This window comes from Sapajus apella, unplaced genomic scaffold (assembly GCF_009761245.1).
Source record: "Sapajus apella isolate SASKATOON/1434 unplaced genomic scaffold, GSC_monkey_1.0 scaffold27, whole genome shotgun sequence".
Classification (NCBI taxonomy): Eukaryota; Metazoa; Chordata; class Mammalia; order Primates; family Cebidae; genus Sapajus; species Sapajus apella.
Window position 1 is genome coordinate 24,900,976 of NW_022436967.1, and position 21,206 is coordinate 24,922,181.

Consider the following 21,206-nt stretch of genomic DNA (forward strand, 5'->3'; position numbering starts at 1 on the left):
ACACACACACACACACACACACACACACACACACACACACAGTTTGACCTTCACTATGATCCAGTGTAATGGTCTGTTCAATTTCTGCATAACTATGACTGATGCGTTCCTGGAGAGGTTCTGTGTTGGTCTCCATGAGATGAACAATGTCCATTCGGTTGATCTTAGTGAGACATTCAATGAGGTTGGTATCTGACATATTAGAAAAAGAGCATTTATTACAACTGAGAGGTATTCCTTTAAAAATCTTTTTCACTCAACTGCCTTACTAAATTTTTGATATCTGTATAGGAAACAATCAAAGCCTAGTTAAATGTCTTTGTACAAATAAGCAAACAGACAAAAGAGATACGTACAAAAAAGATGGCACAGCACGGGCACAAGCCCTAAACATAGAATTGTCAGATAACATACAGGACACCTGTCATACCTGAATTGCAGATCAAAAACAAATACTTCTTTAGTATAAATATGCCCCAAATACTACATGGGACATGCTCATTCTAAAAACGTATTTTCTGACCACCTGAAACTTAAATTTAACTGGGAGCTGTTCTGTTTTTATTTGCTAAATCTGACACTCCTACTTAGAAGAATGTAAAGAGAAGCAATGATAAATGTAGACTGGATGTTATTTATGAGTAAAGGAAGCAGAAACAGAGGTAATGCACTATCAAGAAACAATGCTAAATAAAGCAACTGTGTCCACTTATCAATATTTAAAAAGCATTAGGGCGGCCGGGCGCGGTGGTTCACGCCTGTAATCCCAGCACTTTGGGAGGCCGAGGCAGGTGGATCACGAAGTCAAGAGATCGAGACCATCCTGGTCAACACGGTGAAACCCCGTCTCTACTAAAAACTACAAAAAATCAGGTGGGCATGGTGGCACATGCCTGTAGTCCCACTACTCAGGAGGCTGAGGCAGGAGAATGGCCTGAACCCAGGAGGCGGAGGTTGCGGTGAGCCAAGATCGCGCCATTGCACACCAGCCTGGGTAACAAGAGCGAAACTCCGTCTCAAAAAAAAACAAAAAACAAAAAAACATTAGGGCTTGACTAACATTACTGTTAGAAGTGAGGGTTGTTATCATTTCCTACACTTAATGCTGTTCATACACATATCATGCAAGAGTCTTTATGCAACACGCATACTTTAGAAGTGACAGTAACATGTTCTCATTTGCTTAGAGTAGTTCACTAAGTTGTCACTCAACATCATTGGTAGGTTCTTAGAAAACAATGTTCTGGTCACAAAACACTGTCAAACTTCTAAATAAAACCCCAAACACTTTCAATACTAAACACTGAAGTGAAAATGAGTTACACATACATTTAAGAAAGATTAATAAATATAAGTAAGATAATTATTCAATTTTTGAGGAACCAGTGAGTGATGGTGGTCATAGTGGTGGTGGGGTTCAATCAAGGAATAAATCTTTGCAAAGTGAAAAATGTAAGGAGCACCTCCTCTCACCGTGCCGTTCATAAACAAACAATAACAAATATGGTGGGCTTGCTGAGCACTTTCCTAAGGCATCATTTATTTCATGCACTTGTATAATTATTATACACTGTACACGTTTTTATTTGACAATAGTTTGTATTCATTCATTCATTCATTCATTCATTCATTCTTTTCCCAATCCCCTTATTCAGTTCAGGGTCTCAAGTGGCTGGAACTTAACCTAGCAGCTCAGAGCACTTTCCATGGGAACCAACCAGGAGAGGATGCCATCCCATTGCAGGGTGCATTCACACACACACACACACACCCATTCAGACTGGGATAATGTAGAAACATAAGTGAAATTAATGTGCACATCTTTGGGATGTGGGAGGAAACTGGAATACTGAGGAAACAGCCACACAAACATGGAAAGGATACAAAAACTACACGCAAACAGTGGCCTTGCTGGGAATTGATTATTTTTCCTCATCAACGTTATAAGGAAATGACATTGAACAAAATGATATTACTCAATGACTTGTCGCAATTCAATTAATGGCATTTGTTACTTTACTATTTTACGGAATTTGCAAGATGTAGTTGTTGAGCAAGACATGTCCAACTTTAGCCCAATATACACATAGTTCCCCACTTACCTGTAGCATGTTTCCCATCCCTTTCTAACCAGTACTTCAGCAGTGCATGACTCTGGTCTTGAAGAGAGTTGGGATTTTCAATTCGAATTTGATGAATTTGCTCCTCAGTAAAATCCAGTTCTCTTGCTAATTCTAGAAGATAAAAAACTACTTTGTAAACACATTAACATCAAAGTTCCAGTCTCTACAACTTGCTTTGTGATTTTGTAAATAATGTGTTCTTTATATTGTGGTATTTGGGTTCTTTTATTTCTACATATTAGAAGTGACTCTTACATGCCTTTTTTCTTCTAGTATTAAGTGTGCATTTTCCCCCCAAAAACTGGGTATAGAATTGATCACTGCATACTGAAAATAGTAAGTGTGAGGTAGTGATGATAAGATATGTATAATTCAAGCCCATTTGATTCCAAAATGCAAATGAGATCATTAATACTTGCTTATACTTTTAAGCAAGATAATAGAAAATAAATGACTGATAACAAGAGAAAAAAAAATTTCCCTTTAATTAACATAGGTGATACTTTAAGTATTATAAATCCTGTTTCTGGATACTTTGATAAATATTAGTTGTAGCTATATTATGGTGGTTGGATAAATTCCTTCATTTGATTTGATGTCATGTGAATAAGAGGTAGAGGAAGCATTAATTAATCCAGGGAAGAAGACACAAAGTCTTCCTTTGAATTCTATTAACATTCCATATGGATTGGGTAGGCCGAGTGGCTTATGCCTGTAATCCTAGAACTTTAGGAGGCTGAGGTAGTAGGGGTTGCTTGAGGTCAAAAGCTAAAGACCAGCCTGGGCCACACAGTAAGATCCCACCTCTACAAAAAATAATTTTAAAAAATTAGCTGAGTGTGGCAGTGTTTGCCTGAGGTCCTAGCAACTCAGGAGGCTGGGGCTGGAGGATCACTTGAGCCTGGGAGTTTGATGTTACAGTGAGCTATGATTGTGCCACTACACTCTGACCTAGGCAATAGAGCAAGATCCTCTCTCTACAAAACAAAACAAACAAAACAATAAGCAAACTATTACATATGGATGCTTATACATTATGGGATGTATGTATGCGTGTGTGGGTGTGTAAATGGGGTGACTTCTTTTAAAGGAAATTGGACAATATCTTTCAAAATTAAAAATATATGTATCTTTTTTCCCAGCAATTCTACTTCTAAGAATATACCCTATAGATATGCTCACAAAAATATACCAATGCACAAGAATACTTTTTGCCATTACCAGGAAACCACCTAAAGCCCGTCAACAAGGCCATTGACAAAATTATAGAACTTCCATATAGTGGAATTAAATAGCCCCTTAAAAGAATGAAATACATATCTCTATGTTAACAGACTATTTATGAGGAATATTATTCAGTAAATATTTTCCCTACTTTTAAATAACAGGCATAAATATAGGCATTGTATATTTTTTCTAAAAGCATGAGAAAGTATTAGTAGTTACCTCTGAGGCACAAGGCTAGAAGAAATGTGTGAGAGCCATATTTACTTTTCATTTTATGTCATTCTATATGGTGGTAGGTTTGAATTTTTACCAAATATATACATACTGCGTTTAATATATAGGTATGAGTACAAACATATTTAAAGAGCAAAAGAAATACTTCTGAATGTTTTCTAGTAAGTCAGTCAGGAATAGCTTGGTACCATTGTCTCCCCTAAATCCCTGAATTAATTAAGTTTGATCAGTATGTAAGCATTACTTTAAAATACTTAAAAGCGAGAAAATGGCTACTCCTCCTGTTTCCAGTCACTTACTCTAAATTATTAGTTATCTTTATGAGTATTACAGGCTCCTATTCATCGTCAAATCTAAGAAATTGAAAGGAGAAGAATATTACTTTATAATGTTTGTCTCTTTGAAGTAGTCACAGTGATATTAAAAAAAAAAAAAAGACTTAAAAAAATTAAACCAGACTGACAATCTTGCTTTAATATGCTAAGTCACAGGTAGATGAAAAAGTATAGTTTTTAAAACCTACAAATCATAATTTATAAAGTATATTAATTTTAGATTTCATTTTCTTAATAAATTAACATAAAATTTCTATACTTAAACACTCTCATTTCTCAAAAATATTAGTAAAATATCTCATTCATGTGTGTTTTAACGCTTAGCCAAAGCAAATTTTAGGGTTGTTTACTATGAAGAGTTTTGACATAAGGTATCTAAAAGAAGTAGCCCTGGTTAAATTTCACATTAAATTTGATAATAATTACGTCTAAAATTGATATGAAACGTAATAATCTCCCTCTAATTTAGATCTCTACAACTGCCAAAGAAGGTTCCTGAAGGTTGCTATGTTCTCTAAATCTTCAAATAGAAAGTTTTATTATTCTAAATTTCAGAGATGACAAAAGGCCTGCCCTCGGCTACATCATTAACTGATGCAGAGCCCAGGTTTTCTAGTTCTTAGTTTATTCTTCTTTTTATATATTCTTTCTCAAGAAAAGGGTGGGGATATCTTTTATGTTGTTAATGACCCTTGACTGATGCATCTATGTCAGGTTTTATTCGAAAACTGGGTCACATTCTTTTTACCTGTCCAGCTGAAGCCAAGGTGATCAGCAATATAAGCCAGCCTTTCCTCGATCCGTTCCTGCTCATCCTGTGGATCTGGAGAAGGTCAAAAACAGAATGGCCAAAGGTTGTCTATGACAGGAGAGGAACCACAGTACTGATTCATTCAAAGAAAGGAAGTCACTTCTCCAAATACTTGAAAGCACTAACTATATATTACATTTCAGATCATATTGTGTGTCTGATTTCTGGGGTGGAATGGGGAATAGATCTAATATGAATCATGAAAACCATCTGCTTCCATATCTCTTTAATCAAGACTAGTTATTAGACATAATTATATAAGTTGCTGATTTCTAGTAGTCTTATGACTTTTCTTTTAAATTATCAGAGAGAATACTGCCCACCAGAAGATCACCATCTTGTTCATGGAACACCAGAGAAATCATAAATGGGATGCAGAAGTGGAGCAATTGGCTAGGACCTCCTATTATTGCTTGTGGAGGGATAGATCATTTTCAGGTCATCTCTGAAAGGAATCACATCAGAGAGTCACAAGAGATCTCAATCATGAGTTGATCAGACCATCCTGATTAGTATGGCCAGAAACATTTGCCTTGGCCCTGGTGACCTTGGAGAAACGAGGATAAAAGTACATGTATTTAAATGTGTATATTGTATTTGTATGCATACATGTCTTTTGGACAAAGTTTCTGCCTGCTTGCTATTAAGCTTATATACTACTTACTCGTAAATTATAATCTTCCCATTCATTTTAACTCCCACTGATTGATGGGCAGCATTTTACACCATGGTATAGGAAATTTTGCATAACCCAAATTTAGGCAAATTTAGGAATAACAGTCTTCATTGCAGAGATATTGGAAGAACACAGGCTACTTTTCAAAGCCATCTATGGTTTCCTTTTTTATAACTTAAAAAGCCCTCACAGTCAACTTAAACTGTGCAAAGTTTGAGTTTTTGTTGTCTGCTGCATCTAATTTGAATACATTCTCCATTCATCTACCACATAAATGAAAAGCATATTTTTACCTTAGGTTTGTTTGCTTAAAGTATTTACCAATGGTATCTGAAATCCAACCTTTCTGAATCAAAAACAAATCCATAACAATGAGAATTTCATGTTATGTGAAATCTTCTCAAGCAAATGGCTTCCTAATGATTACAAAATTGTAAGTGCAAATTATTTTAAAGTATGCAAAGGTAAGAAGAAAAGCAATGAGTCTTTATGCTATGAAACAAAATCCAATATATTCATGTGCAAAAGTGCTTAATTTGAGTCTAAGCTTGGGACTTCAGAACAACAAAACTCAAAGCTCGCATGGCCTTATTACGTGCAGAGGCTAAAGAAAGGCAAGATCACTATTGCCTGGTTATTATGTTTATGTTTTCCATAAGCATTCTCATTACTCAATCTTGAGATTGTTTTCTTAGACAAGAATATACAAAGAAAGCACAAAACACAAAGGGCTTACACAAACACATTAGTCACTACAGAAAGCTTAAAGAAAATGAGACACAAATCATCAAATAAAACAAACATACAAAGAAACTATATCAATTTTATGACATGCGTAGCACAGGGAATCCCAGTGGCTGGCAAATACCTTCAGCATGGTCATGGCCATTTTCATCAGGGATGCGTTCAATCAGAGTCTCAATAGACTCATCCCAAATGGGCCTTGTGTCAAAGATGTCCTCAGGAACTGAGTGCTCGGTCTCAACAGGTGGCAGATTTTCAATTACTGAAACTTCCAGGGCACTACTACTTTCATCGTCTGAAACTAGTTCCTGCTCCCTCTCTGACTGTGTCAGCCTATCCACTAACTTGGAAGCCTCATCACTAATCTCCTCAAAGAATTCTATGGAATTTCTGTAAAGGTCAAAGAAATGCTCCTTACTTTCTTTTGTGGGGCTCATGCCCCCCCTGCAGGAAGATGTGGTGCTTCTGCTCTTAACTGGCAATCGGGATGCAAGTATCTTTGGTCGTGTGGCCCCTTCTTCTGATTCTAACTCAAGTTCCTTTGCCCTCTCTCTGCTCTCTGTTTCTGTCTCAGTGTAACTTCTGGTGTTTACTGGGCATTTGATCTTTGAGTCCAAAGAACTAGCATCAGATTCAGATTTGCTCCTATTATCAGGTGTGATGCTTGTCATGTCCTGTCCCTGAGGAGCCACTATGTTCTGGACAGTGGTGTCTAGATCTGAGAGCTGCTGTTCGACTCTTTGGAGGGGTACTTTGACAGGGAGTTTGGACTTTGGTTTTGCTTCATCCTCCTTATTTTCTTCATCTACACTGGATAGAAAATCTTCAGAGAGTGAACTCTCATACTCTGCAGATGGAAGTGCTGGGGTGGAAGTGGGCATAGTCCTTACAGGAATTTTGGATTTGCTTTCAGTAGAAGGCACATTCTCCATGGGTGCAGTAGGAATTTCAATCACTGATTTCTGTTCTTCTGGGGAAGAATCAGGAGAGGCATCACCTTTATCTGAATAAACAGACCTGGTGACTGTGGAAAAATCTAACTGGGCTTGTACAACTAGTTCAGAAGAGTCAGGGCAGGATACCTGCTTTACATCAGGCAGATGAGGTGTATCACCCGTTTGCATGGTGGAGAGGTCCTTGGCCCCTACACTAACAGCTTCTTTTGTCAGTGTTTCAGTGGAGGCTGAAATCCCCATTTGGGAGTTAAGTTGAGCATCTGAAGCAGGTATTTCCTCTACTTCCTCACTCAGGTCTTCTGGAAGTAAGTCAGCTTCATCATCCACTGCTTCTTTTGATTCTGAAAGCACTAGTGACTCAACTGATGTCTCCAGCTGTAGTGGCTCAGCCCCCGCAGCCTCTTCTTTCACATCTTCAGAGGGAGTCTCTTCCCTGGATTCTTGACCAATTTGGAAAAAGTGAAAACTTTCATCTGCATAGGACCTTTTGGTCATATCGATGGCACCACTTCGGGTCATTTCAAACAATTTTCCTTCCTGAAACAGAAATGGGTTTTGCTCACTTGTTGGGGTACCCTCTTCAGTTGGGGTCCTAGCAGGAGTGGTGTCAGGGGTGGTACCCTGTGATTGTCTGTCTACCATCAAACCAAATATCTTTTGTTCTTCCTCTTTCACACGAGCCTCAAAGGCTTCGTCGTCTTCCCGAATTTCACTCCAGGAATCAGAATCCACATCAGTTTTTGTGATGATGACTTTGCTTATTTGTTCACCAACAACTGCTGTTGTAGCTGGCATAGTAGGCTCGAGAGATGAAGAGGTACTGTCTGATTGGATTTCCCACAAGGTACTTTCTTGTTGGGATTCCATTTTTAGGCCCTGGCTCTCAAAATTAGATTCTTTGCTTAAAACAGTTCCACCAGAGGAGCTTGCCACTACGTCTTCAGCAGAGGATGTGATGGTAACAGAATACACTTCAGAAGAGTGAAAATTTGTGGGGTGATCTGCATCTGTCTGGGTTTTGCTTTCTTCACTAGAGAAAAAAGATTGGGACGGGACATTTTCATAAGGGCTAGTGATTTGAGGATCATAGATTTCATCAGTCTCAGCTAGGTTGGACATGGGAACATCTATGGAAAATCTATCTGTTTGAGTAGTAATGGATGAGTCTTGAGTGGGGCAGTCCTTTGTTAAGTTCTCAAATGTTTCATCAGTTTTTGTGACCTCTGTTTTTTGAGTAGAAGATGTGGCAGATATGTCTTCATCCAATACTTTTCCTTCAGATACTAAACAATGAGGGAAAGAGGACGAAGATGAAAAGCTTTCACTGGGGCAATCTACTTGTGAAGATTCTGCTGTGGAAACATCAAGCTCTTTTCCTTCTGTGTCTTTTTCATGAGTGCCTTGGAGAGCTAATGATTCTTTATAGATGACTGGCTGTTCATCAACATCATCACCAGTCGGACTCTGCAGACCTGAAGAGACAGGAGCAACTGAGCTGCTAGGACTCATGGCCTCACATCCATCGCCATCACAGGTTTTTGGCTGATCAGTGTCTCTGTTTAGCTTATCACAAGACGTGTCTGCACCCTCAGTGGAAACTACATGACTGTCTTCAGCTAAATGGGATTCAGAATCTTTTTCTTCTTCTGATTTGCCTGGCTCTTCCTGAGTGTCTTCACTCATCTTGAAAGTATATTGTTTGGAAACGATAGACTGGAACTGTACTTCTTCTGGGCTAGAATTGGAGTCCATGCTGGATGGAAGTGGAGAAGGAGGTTGAACTCGAATCACTGGTTCTGGTAAGAGACCCGAGTCAGCACCTTTTTTTAGCTGTGTCAACTCAGGCTCACTTTCCGAGGAGGAAGACACCTTCCTGCTCTCTGAAGTTACTAATACAGGGACACCACTTTCATCCTCCTCACTGCCTACATGTTTTGGTTCATCCACATCTGCTGAACAGTCAGCATCTGGGTCAGAGGATGAAGAAGATTCTTCTTGTTTGGGTTCTTTTTTGTAGTCCCTTTTCTGCTTTGCTTCCTGTTCAAGTTCATCAAACGTTTTGATTTTGGTTACCATTTTAAACATCTCCTCTTCGGGTGTGAACCTCTTTTTCTCCCCATTTTCTGAATCATCCTCCTCTGCACATTCATGAATCACAGCTGGTTTTGGTGTACTTACATCTGTGGTTTTGGGTGTAACCTCGTAGCTGACTTCCTCAGAGCTGGGGGTGTCAGGAGAAAGGGGGCTCTTCCCTGAGCTCTCCATGAGCGATGTCTGCTCAAGACTGTCATCCTCAGCACTGCCGTCAGGGTCTCGGAGTAGCCGGGACCGCACAGAGGCCACTTCCATCAAGAGTTCTGTTTTGGCAACAGCTGCAGGAAGAGGAAAGTGACTTGGAAAAATTCCAGCCTTCATCTTTGGTTCAACAGGGCTGCTTTCCAGAGAGTCACGGCAAGGGGATTCTTTCAGAGGACTTGGTTCCAGAGAATCAGGGGTTTTGTGTGAGGAGTTATCTTCTAGCACAGGGCTGGCTTCCAGAGAGTCTTTGTGGCTCACTGCTAATGAGTCATCAGCCACAGCGCTGAGGACTTCACTATCTCGGCTAGGGAGTGCAAGTTCTAACCCTTGGGGACTTCTAATGACTCCCTGAGGCTTTGATTCAGTTTCTGTATCTGTCTTTACAGAAGCCTCAGGCAGCGGCGAGGCCTTTGTCTCCTCTAACGTGGCTGTGAATTCCTGAGCCTCACCATCAGTTTGTGTCTTGTGGGCTGAACTACCAAAGGTACTTTGACTTTCATCATAGCCTGCCTCCTCAGTCAGTCCCGTGGGTGTCTCTTTTGCTAATGCTACACTACAGCTGTCTGTGCAATCATCTTCTCTTTTGGGACCTGTGTCTTTGGGAGACTCTAGAGTGGCCTCTTTCTGAAAACCCTCAGTAGAGGTCTCTGAGCCCTCAGTGACTGTGGCACCTTGCTCTTCAGAGCCACCAGTAATGTCTTTGGTTGCAGAATGCTCTTTTTCTGTATGAATTTCTGTGGTGGTTTCTACCTTGGTGGTTTCCTTTGTTTCCCCAATTTGCTCCTCACTTTTCTTTGGTGAGAAAGAAAGACTTTCTGGGCTTGTCTCAGGGGTCTCTGCTAGGCCCTCATGCTTATAGCTTTCTTCTGAACTAATCTGAGGGGTCCCCTCCATCAGGCTGCCACACGGAGAGCCTGCTACCCCCTCGTTCTTTAGACTTTCAGAACTGCCATCTAAAGCACCGCTCTGTAAAGACAGAGCTGGAAGGAACTCATCTTTCATGTAGTCGAGGGGAAATGTCGTGTTGAAAGGACTAGTGAGTACTTGGTCTAAGTGAAGCTGTGCCTTTTCTGTCTCCTCGCTCAGTCGGAATTGTTGGTATTTGTCATTGTCTTCCAACTCTTGCTTAATGACTGCAGAGAAGTCAGTGGAGGTTTTCCTATCTGGGCTGATCTGGAGATCCATATCTCCCTGCTCATCAGCCACCTTTTCTTTGGGGACTTCACTTTCTCTGTGGCTTTCTTCTTCAGGTGCTGACTGAACAGGTTCAGGTATTTTGTGGCTGAGACTTTTCTCCTTTTCTGCGACTGCATCTTCTTTCTTAATCCCTACGGAGGAAGCACGAACTCCTCTTTTGGATTCTGTCACGCCCGTTACTGGGTGTCTCTGACCTCGTTTGATGGTCTGATTCTCTGTTTTCTGAGTTTCTCTCTGGGTTAATATTGGCCCCTTTTCTTTTTCTACCCGAACTTTACCTTTCTCTTGTGGCTGCTTTTGTTTTGCTGATTTGTGCTCAAAGAGTCCAGTTTTATGTTTAGAAGGGTCCTGGCCTGACTGAAAAGCCTTCATCAACTCCCGAACAGACATGGTTTCCTCGATCCTCTCTGTTTTTGAAGTGGGGGATACAGGTGGTTGCTTTTCTGTTTTGCCAGAAGGTGACACAGGCAGGTGCTTCTCAGTTTTCCCAGCGGTTGATACAGGTGGGTGCTTGTCTGTTCTTCCGGAGGGCGAAACAGGCAAGCGTTTTTCTGTTCTCCCAGGGGATACTGGTGGGTGTTTTTCTGTTCTCCCAGAAGGTGATACAGGTGGACGTTTGTCTGCTTTGCCTGAAGGTGAAATAGGCGGGTGTCTTTCTGTTTTTGTAGATGACACAGGGGAATGCCTTTCCGTTTTTGTCGAGGGTGATACAGGTGAGTGTTTCTCAGCTTTACTCGATGATGACACAGGTGAATGTCTTTCCGTTTTTGCAGAGGGTGACACAGGTGAGTGTTTCTCAGTTTTACTTGATGGTGATACTGGAGGGTGCCTTTCAGTTTTTGCAGAAGAGGAAAGAGCAGAGTGTCTTTCTGTTTTAGAGGACGGAGACCCTGGTGCATGTCTCTCTGACTTCAGAGAGGGTGACGCAGCTGGATGTGTCCTGTGGGTGTTTTTTTTTGGCACGTCCTCCTTGCCTTTGACTCTGATGGGCAACTTGCTTCGACCTTTCTGTTCATCTTCCACTCGCTTCTGAAGGGCCTTTACTTTGTCCTTTATAGAACCAATGGGAGTTTCTTCTATCAAAGGAGATGTGGCCTTGGCAGTGGGAAGAGGTTCAGGGGCTAAACCTGGGTCTTCATCTAATGACTCTTCTGAACTACCTTTTTTAAGTTCAGCTTTCTCTGCACTAGCTTGTAAACCTTCCTCTTTTTGTTTCTGCTTTTCTTTTAATTTCCTTCTCACTGGCTTCTTTATTCCCAAGCTTGGTTTGTGTTTCTGTGTACTCTGTGTCTCATCTGGGGGTTTGTCTTTCCCTTCCTTTTCAGAGCTCCTGCCAACAGACAGAGCCTCACTTTTCTTCCCTGCCTTATCTTGAACTGTCTGTGGCTGCTCTTTGGGAGGAGGCACATAGGAATTCAGTTCGTCAGTAAGGTAGTTCACTAGCCCAGTTGAGTCTTTCTCTACTTTTCCTTTGATCTCTTTATCTACTCTAACTTCTACACATGGATATTCAGTGATTTCTAAAGGTGCTTTTTGTTTAGCCTCTTCTATTTCCTCATCACTGACAATAACCCATTCCTCTTCCACTAATCCTTTCTCAGACCGAGAGCGCTGCACACTGCCTTCATCTCTGGTGCAGGTTCCACTTCTCAGGATTTCATTCACTTTCTCTAAGTCCTCTTTAACTCTTTCAACGATTTCAAAAGGCTCTCCTGGCTCTTCCTCAGCAGCCTTCACCAGCTCCTTCACTTTAATAGAACCTGCCTTATCAGACACATCTGTGGTCAAGATGGCGGTCATTTTGATCAAATCTTGTTTCATCTCAGAAACTTCAGAGAGCAAGTCCGGACTTGCTAGGACAGGAACTTCATTAACCAGGTGACTTTTCAGGACAGATGTTTCTGTAGATTCTGTCTCATCATCTTTGATGTGAATGAAAAACATTGAAAGTAAAATGGAAATCAAAAAAGATATTGGCAAATGTAATCAGGACTGAAACGACACAGCGTCTTTTCCTGTTGTGGTGGGAGGGGCAACAAAATGGACTGGGAATGGTAGATCCACAAGGCCTCAGGGTACAAGAGCAAAGCAAGGCTAACGAAAAAAAAAAAAAAACTGAAAAGGAAAAATGAGCAGGAAATAACTTGCTTAATTTTTCTCACTTGTAGCACATCCACACATACAACAAAGCTAAAACAAGACACACATACACACAAAAAACCCATTTACATATCAAAACAAAAAACACAGTGAAATTACACAAAGGTATCTCAAGATTGTTCGGATGTTACAGATCAATGTTGAAAAACAAAAAACAACCATGTGGAAAAAATAAGAAAAAAAGCATTAGAAATTGCAGAAAGTTGATTTCCTCTAGGAGAAAGCCAGTAGTAGCAAGCTCAGAGTCACATCTAATGATGTATATACATTTTTAATCATATAAAAATCTGAAATTCAGTATGTTTAGTTCTACCCGTATACAAAGACTATATAAAATATATCTGAATCAGCTGCAAACCGGCATTTCATCTAAGGGAAATTCACACCTAACAATGAAACAAACAGTCTGGTACTACAAGGCATGGTCCTTTCCTTGGAGCAACCTCCTTGTTTAGACACAGAATGGACAGACCAAGGAGGGAAATAAAGGAAAGGAAAGAAAAACAACAGAAACAACAATTGTGATTAAACTTATATGTGAGTCCAAAGTTAAAATGTGATGCATGGCAACCCAAGTCAGAGACAGTCACACAGGACACACGCACAGTTTATGTAAGCCAAGTTATTTCCATGCAAAGCAAAGGTGGAGTAAAACTGCCGGGAGAGGTGGCCTTGCTGAAACGCATGGGCAGGAGGATGGCAGGAATTTAGAACAGATATGGAAAACGTTACTGTGGTGAAGTGTACTTATTTCCCTACAAATCTATGCATAAGCTGCTGAAGGTGGTATATTTGAGGCTTAGGTTATGGGGTCTTACAGCTATTAAAGGTAAGAAAGAAAACTCAGTCAACTGTTTTAAAATGTACTCATAAAAAGACTTCAGGTGAGAGTCCATTCCACAGAGCCCTTCTTAGAGATTAGTTTACACCTAGATGAAGATTATTTAATGATTATCTTTAAAGTAAAAGCAAATGTAAGTCTGTATTTGAAACTTTTGAAACACTCAAAACACCTAGAAATCATTCAGGAAAATCCATGGCATTATAGCAACACGGTAATATTTTTTTCTTCCTTTTTTTTTTTTTTTTTTGTTAACAATTGAGCCGGATGGATGAATTAATTTTTTATTCTTACTAGTTTGTATCAGAGGAGCAAAGTAAGGGGCTATTTAAATAAACGGAGTGGTTCTGAAGAAGAAAGTGAGAGAATACAGTAAAATCACTTAAAAAAGGAATCAATTAAGGCAATGTGATATGTCATATAAACAAAGTGCTTTCTCTTGGGAGAATCTGTATTTGTTGACATACAGTATGTGAATTTACAGATATAAATATATTAATGTAATTTATACCAATACAATTCTTTTCAATTATATAAACCAATGAAAATATCCAGAATCTCAAATATTCCAGATCTGAATAATGATTTAACCTGAGGGTAAGCCTCATTCAAAGCAACTTCAGTAAATTGGTAGTAAAATACATTGTCCTAGGACTTTAAAAAAAGCCCTCAGATCATTGTATAGGGCCAGATGACCATATTAAACATGGTTCTATGTTTTCTCCTTTTGGGAATACACTCTGAAATACAGTAAATCAAAATAAACTCTGAAATAAAGTTTATTGATCTTAAAATCAATAAACTTTAAAAATCAGATTTTTAAAAAGCATTTGAGGCACAAAAGCAGAAATCTGTAAAATTCAACTGAAGTTTCCACAAGAAGCCAGAGAGTCACTAGAAATAGTCCAACAAACTAAAATGTCAATTGGATATTACAAACCTGAAATGAGCTCTAAGACAGCTCTTTTAAGGTCTGTAAAAACCATTTCTATCTCTACTAGATCAGGTTTGGGATTTGCATCATTATTTAAAATTAGCCCTATAATAAAATGCTGTTGTGATTAGTAATTTCACCAGGGAGTTTTAATTTTTGCATTATTTGCTCTTCGTTTTTGTTTTTGTTTTGATTTTTTCCAGAAAGTTTTCACAGAAGCCTGTTAGACCTCAGCCCTAAAGACGTTGGTTACAAACACTTCACCACAGTAAAAAGTGCAAGGGAGGGGTGGGGGAGGCGGCAGGTGTTGGATGGAGTTAGCATCAGCTAAAAGCTATTAGACAGTATCACTTTTGCAGGTGTATCCTACAAAAATAATTAGCTCTCTACAGAAGTCACTACTGCATTACATAAAAAGTGATACTGTCATGTCAGTGCTTAAAAAATAATGAGATGACAATGTTATGCTAACAAATGGACAAAACGGTAGGGTGGGTTTCTAAACAAGCATAACAGCAATACCAGGGTTAACAAGGATGTCAAAAGAAAGTGAATGCTTAGATGAATAATCACTGCATTTTACTGCTAAATAGCTCACAAATTAGGTACATTTGTAATTTAACTGGCCAAGCTGCTTTTATAAATATATTAATGATTAATAAGGATAATATAAAAATTTAATTACTAGAGTGGTTAGTAATAGCAACTAGCTTGCATTTTAATTCATGCTTCTTTTTATGGTAGCCAGCTTTCAAACAAACTCAATTTTATTTAAATTCTTACTTTTTTCTGATGTCATATCGATCTGAAAGAAAACATACATAAATTGAATGGTTACAAATACTGCATTAGCTCATAGCCCCTGGTGTGCACAAAAAGCTCCTATTCATAATTATAAACGTGGGGCAACATCATAGCTATAGGAAGGTCAGAGTATTTTTGCTACAGTTTTTCCTGAGAATCTCCATGATTCTTATCTGGATTTTAGAAAAAAAAAATTCTGTTTTCTACACACGACAGGTAGAAAGTCCTTTCTAACATGTTAATCCTCGGGAGATCTGATCCAGGCTGGTTTTGATGTTAAAATACATATTTATTAGGGAATAAATCAGAAAAACAGTGAAGTCAGTATTAACTAATCAGTATCCATTAAGTTAGTGGAGAAAAAGGAAATAATGACAAACAGCAATGCCAGGGTGATATGTTCTATAGAAGTAGCTTCATTATCATTAATAACAAGCCAGCATTCCAGATCCTGAAAAGAATATAAACTGGATCTATTGCTCTGAATAGTTCCAGAAAGTATTCAGTAGGAAAATTATCTAATAAAAAAAGTGATTTGTGAACATGACAAAGGTGGCTTTCCTATCATTTTTAACAGCTGTGGCAGTAGGGTCACTGAGTACAGGAAGGAAATTGAGTATATAAAACCAAGAGTATCTGTGTGGTTGAGGGAAAGAATGACTTCAGCCTTAAGTCAGTTGTGTATATGGCTATGTACAGCAGGACAGCGAGTTTATAATCACCCTTCTCACCCTGCTCCATTGCCAAGATATCAGAAAAAAAAAATGAATCCAGGGTCATCTTCTAAACTGGTAAGGCCTTGCATTTTAAGCGGGCGGGTACAAGGGTATTTATTATATTTTTCTTTATATTTTTTATTTTGAATGCATTGGAATAACATTAAAAAAGAAAACTATATTTGAAAATATTTACATATAGCCAACATGCATCTATGTTAGAAACAAATATATTAAGTTTTCCATTTACGTTTTTCACTTCTATTATATTTGGGCATTTTCAGATCTTTGTAAGGGAGACCAACACATTTGCTTTAAATATTCAAGCAGGTATAATTCATACGGCTATTTATTCCAGGTAACCTCTCTAAGATTTGCTTTCTTCATCTATAATGTAATATTTAATAATAGACACCTTATAGGTGGTTGTGAGAGATCAATATTGATGAGGCATGTGCAACAGTAAAGATCCCACTTTATAAGAAATTAGTAGTAGTAGTATAGTTCTGCATTATAATATTATAGTCTAAGGAATTGACTATATGCTTCTTAAAGCTTTTTGGTCTCAGTGCTTATTAAACTTTTTGGTCTTAGGGCCCCCTTACACTCCTAAAAATTACTGAGGAACCTGAAAAACTTCTAATGGTGTGTGATATGTATAAATAGATATCTGTATTACAAATGAAAGCTCAGAAAATGCTGGAACCTAAGAGTATGCAAGCATACATTCCATTAATTGCCAGAGTGGCAATATCATCACACGTAGTATAGCCTCTGGAAGACTCCTCTGTAGTTTGTGAGGATATAGAAGTTTAAAAGGCAAATTATGTATTAGTACATTAAAAATGTACTAAGACATTTAATTAAAAATTAATTAATTAAAAATTTAGACATTTATAATGTCTTAGTATAAAAAGAGTTTCAACCACTAGATGTCTTCAGACTAAGAACCCCTGAGATGATGGTTTAGCTCTTAATAGTCGGTGGAGAAATTTAGAGACTGGCAACAATTTATAGTGAAATTTTACTATTACCTTAAGTTAGTCCACAAGATGAGAAAACAGGCTTACAGAGGTTAAGTAAAATTGTGCCCCTTTAATTACTAAGAACTGCCTACCCCTTCTAAGAACACAGGCTATGTGCTCTTATTAGTTAGTGGTTATATCATGACACAGCTGTTAACAAGTGACACTGTCATAAAATTACCTCTTCCTCCTGTTCTTGATCTGACTCTGATTCCTTTCCGCCCCAAGATGCCATGCAAGATGGAAAAAAGAGAGAAGGAAGAGTAGAAAGTATTCAGAAGAAAAGGAAAGAGTAAATAAACATTCTTTCAATGAGCATTAACAGGCAAGCATACGGTCAGTATACTGTTTTCTTCTTACTAACAGTTTACAGAAGAAAGGCAGAAAAGAGGACTGACTTAAATACAAAGTTTATAGATTTAAGAGACAAAAGAACCAATATTATAAATATACTAATTTCAGATACTAGATCACCACAGCAGTCTTGAAGTTTGACCTTAAATGAACTGGATGGCATTTGTCTTTAGAAATACCGATGATAATATCCCAGTCATTATAGAAATTGGTTGAAAATATTAAAAGCTAGAAATAAGCATATGGTGAAAAATTTCAATACACAGGCAATATTTAGAAGCATTATTATAACAAAGAACTACTAAATTCTTCTTTTTTTTTTTTTCTTTTCTTTAATAGAGACAGGGTCTTGTTATGTTGCTCAGGCTGGTCTTGAACTTCTGGACTTAAGCAATCCTCCTGTCTTGGTCTCCAAAAGTGCTGGGATTACAGGTGTGAGCCATAGTGCCCAGCCAAGAGGTACTAAATTCTAAGGTATATTTTCAATGTACAATGTCTGGCATTTTTTTCTTTTTGAGTTACAAAATAGCTGGACCATCACACCATTAGTACCTGTGTCTGATATGTGTTGACTTAGAAATAAAATGTAATAATAAAATTAATGCTTTCTTTAGAGCACACTGAAAGCTCACTATAATCAGCCAAAGCTCAGTCATCTTTCTATAACACTTAGGTGGCTTGCCCGCAGCAGTATGTATTTCTTTGTGGTTCTTATTTGGCATACTGCCTCCAGTGCCTCACTACTAATCAGCAATACAAATCCCAAAATACATTCTGCACCATCAGAATACAATGAAATTATGCTCATTCGGGTCAATATGCCCATTTCTATATTTTAATTTTTGGAATTACATGTATATTTACATATATAAATAATATTTTGTTTTATTCATTTAATAAAAATTCACAATGTCAAACCTAATGTGACGACCTTTTCTCTATATGGTTGATCTCTATTTATAAGAGCAATTGGTTAAGCAAATATAAAATTTAATAATTGTGGTGGAGAAAAAGAACTATAGGACATTTTTTGTTTTGATGTCAAGATTTGGGATGTTAAACATATCCCTACTTCTCCTCCAGGTCTCTGCAGCCACCACCCATCACCCTTCCCAACCTGTCATATAGACACTGACAACTTCCGCATCCACCTACAGATTGCCATGTGAGAGCTTCCAACTCAAAACAAATATTGGTTAAAAAACTTTAAAAGAAGGAAACATAAGTTATCCACAACACTTAATTAATTTAGTTGTCTTATTTGATTTAATCAGAGTATTTAATGAATTACGTGATGGGGAGAGGTTCAAAAAGAAAGTAATTCCCGTAGGTAGACTTGGGGTCAGAAATTAGTGAAATTTTTCTTTTCAACAATGTTTTAAATCTACTCTTCATAACAAGGCAAATATTTTTAACTAATCAACTATTTATACTATTTTTTATTCTAATCAATAAGTTACACAAGTTATTTTGCCTAAGCTGCCCTTGAACTCCTGGGTTCAAGTGCTCCTCTCACCTCAGCCTCCTGAGTAGCAGGGAGTACAGGTGTACACCATCACACCAGTTTATATACTCCTAAAACATGATAAGTTGTAAGATCAATAGGTAATCATTTAGAAAAAATAAAATATCATAAGGCGCCTCTGAATTTAATAATATGTAAGCCACCTGTGAACTGGTAGTAAACAGAAGCTGATGAACTCCAGGATTTTGGTAAGGCCAAATGCACTAGTATGGTCTCAGGAGAGCACATGAAAACAATAATGAAGAAAAGCCAATTATTTAATTATTTTTAAAAATTTCTTCAAAAAGTTAAATCTGAAGCCCAATTTTCACACTTCCATGTCCAATAATAATAGAATTTTTTTTTTTTTTTTTTTTTTTTTTTTTTTTTGAGACAGAGTTTCACTCTTGTTACCCAGGCTGGAGTGCAATGGCACGATCTCGGCTCACCGCAACCTCCGCCTCCTGGGTTCAGGCAATTCTCCTGCCTCAGCCTCCTGAGTAGCTGGGATTACAGGCACGCGCCACCATGCCCAGCTAATTTTTTGTATTTTTAGTAGAGACGGGGTTTCACCATGTTGACCAGGATGGTCTCGATCTCTTGACCTCGTGATCCACCCGCCTCGGCCTCCCAAAGTGCTGGGATTACAGGCTTGAGCCACCGCGCCCGGCCTAATAATAGAATTTTTGCATCAAAGTGCATTTAACATAAAATCAGGTGCCACTGCTTTTTTTCTTAAGTAGAAATTGGAAATTTGACAGAGAATCAAACGTGATTATTACATGTGCTTGCGTTCAGTCTTTGTTTATACTCATTTTATTAAGACATTGCAAAAGTAATTGCTGGTTTTGCTATTACTTTTGCACTGACCTAATGCAAGATTTAAATGTCAATTCCTACACTACCTGAATTGCACTACAGCAGATTTTACAATACCTTTGTATAAATCGGCAAGGTGATATTTAAGTTGCAAATAGCCTGATGCACCAGGCCTCTTGTGGATTTTGGCTCCTTCATAAATGATAGTCGTCCGCAAGGTTCCTGAGTTGTATCGCGTACCTTGAACAAGAAAGACATGCATGATTCACCCATATTTAACATGCAGCATTTACTTTAACTAGATGATGCTTTAAAGAGGAAAGTAAAATTCATTTGTTAATGCTAGGTAAGAACTCAAACAATTTCCTCTTTCTCTTTTCCTTACCATCTGGAAAGCCTCTTTAAAAATCATTCAGCTTTCTTTTTTAGTTTTATTTAAGTACTGTTGACAAAAAAAATGCATAAATTTAAGGTATAAAATACGATGATTTGATATATGTATACATTGTGAAATGATTACCATGGCAAACTGATTAACATATCAATCACCTCACCCTCCTTTTTTGTGATGAGAACACTTGAGATCACTCTTAGTAAATTTCAAGTATGTAATATATTACATACAATTAACTGTAGTTTAATGCTGTACATTAGATCATCAGAACTTAGCTTTTTAAATAATTATGGTAAAATATACATAACATAAAACTTACCATTTTTACTATTTTGAGGTATAAAATTCAGTGGCATTAAGCACATTCGCAAAGTTGTATAATCATTATCTCTATCCAGAATGTTTTTCATCCCACACAGAAACTGTCCCCACTGAACAATGGCTCCCCATTCCCCTCTTGCCCAGCCCCTAATAACCACTATTCTACTTTCTGTCTCTATGCGTTTGCCTATGCTAGGTACAGGTAAAAATGGAGCCATACAGTAGTTACCCTTTTTTGTTTGGCTTATTTTACTCAGCATAATGTTTTCTAAGTTCATTCATATTGCATCCTGTGTCAGAATTTCATTCCTTTTTAAAAAAATTATGATAAAATATATGTAACATAAAGCTTATCATTTTAATCATTTTTAGGTGACCAGTTCAGTGGCATTAAGTACATTCACATTGTTGTCTAATCATCGTTACCTTCCATCTTTAGAACTTGTTAATCTTCCCAACTGAAATTTTGTATCTATTGAACAATAATTCCTCAATTCCCCCTTTTCCTGTCCCTAGCAACCACTCTTCTACATTCTGTCTTTATCTCACTACAAGGAGAGGTCAAAAAAATTAATTAAAAAAAATACTTTCTGTCTTTATGAATTTGACTACCCTAGTTACCTCATATAATTGAGAGCATACAATATTTGTTCTTTTGTGTCTAGTTTATTTCATTTACCATATTGTAGCATAAATCAGAACTTCCTTCCTTTTGAAGGCTGAATAGTATTCC

The 21,206-nt window shown here is 37.9% G+C and overlaps 1 protein-coding gene across 50 annotated transcripts in view; it reads right to left on the bottom strand.

Annotated features, from left to right (window-relative positions):
• The window catches only part of ANK2 (ankyrin 2), a 675,434-nt gene that overhangs the window by 17,857 nt on the left and 636,371 nt on the right, over positions 1 to 21,206 (bottom strand). For 45 of the 50 annotated variants that reach the window (XM_032292516.1, XM_032292517.1, XM_032292524.1 and 42 more), the window contains 6 exons: positions 19,876 to 19,998; positions 17,263 to 17,295; positions 15,320 to 15,341; positions 4,668 to 4,742; positions 2,103 to 2,234; positions 49 to 192 (listed from right to left, as the gene is read on the bottom strand). In XM_032292516.1, coding sequence (XP_032148407.1) covers positions 49 to 192; positions 2,103 to 2,234; positions 4,668 to 4,742; positions 15,320 to 15,341; positions 17,263 to 17,295; positions 19,876 to 19,998 — 529 coding nt within the window. Of the gene's footprint in view, positions 1 to 48; positions 193 to 2,102; positions 2,235 to 4,667; positions 4,743 to 6,274; positions 12,524 to 15,319; positions 15,342 to 17,262; positions 17,296 to 19,875; positions 19,999 to 21,206 lie in introns of all 50 variants that reach the window. The other 5 variants (XM_032292510.1, XM_032292509.1, XM_032292511.1 and 2 more) reach the window with 2 other exon arrangements.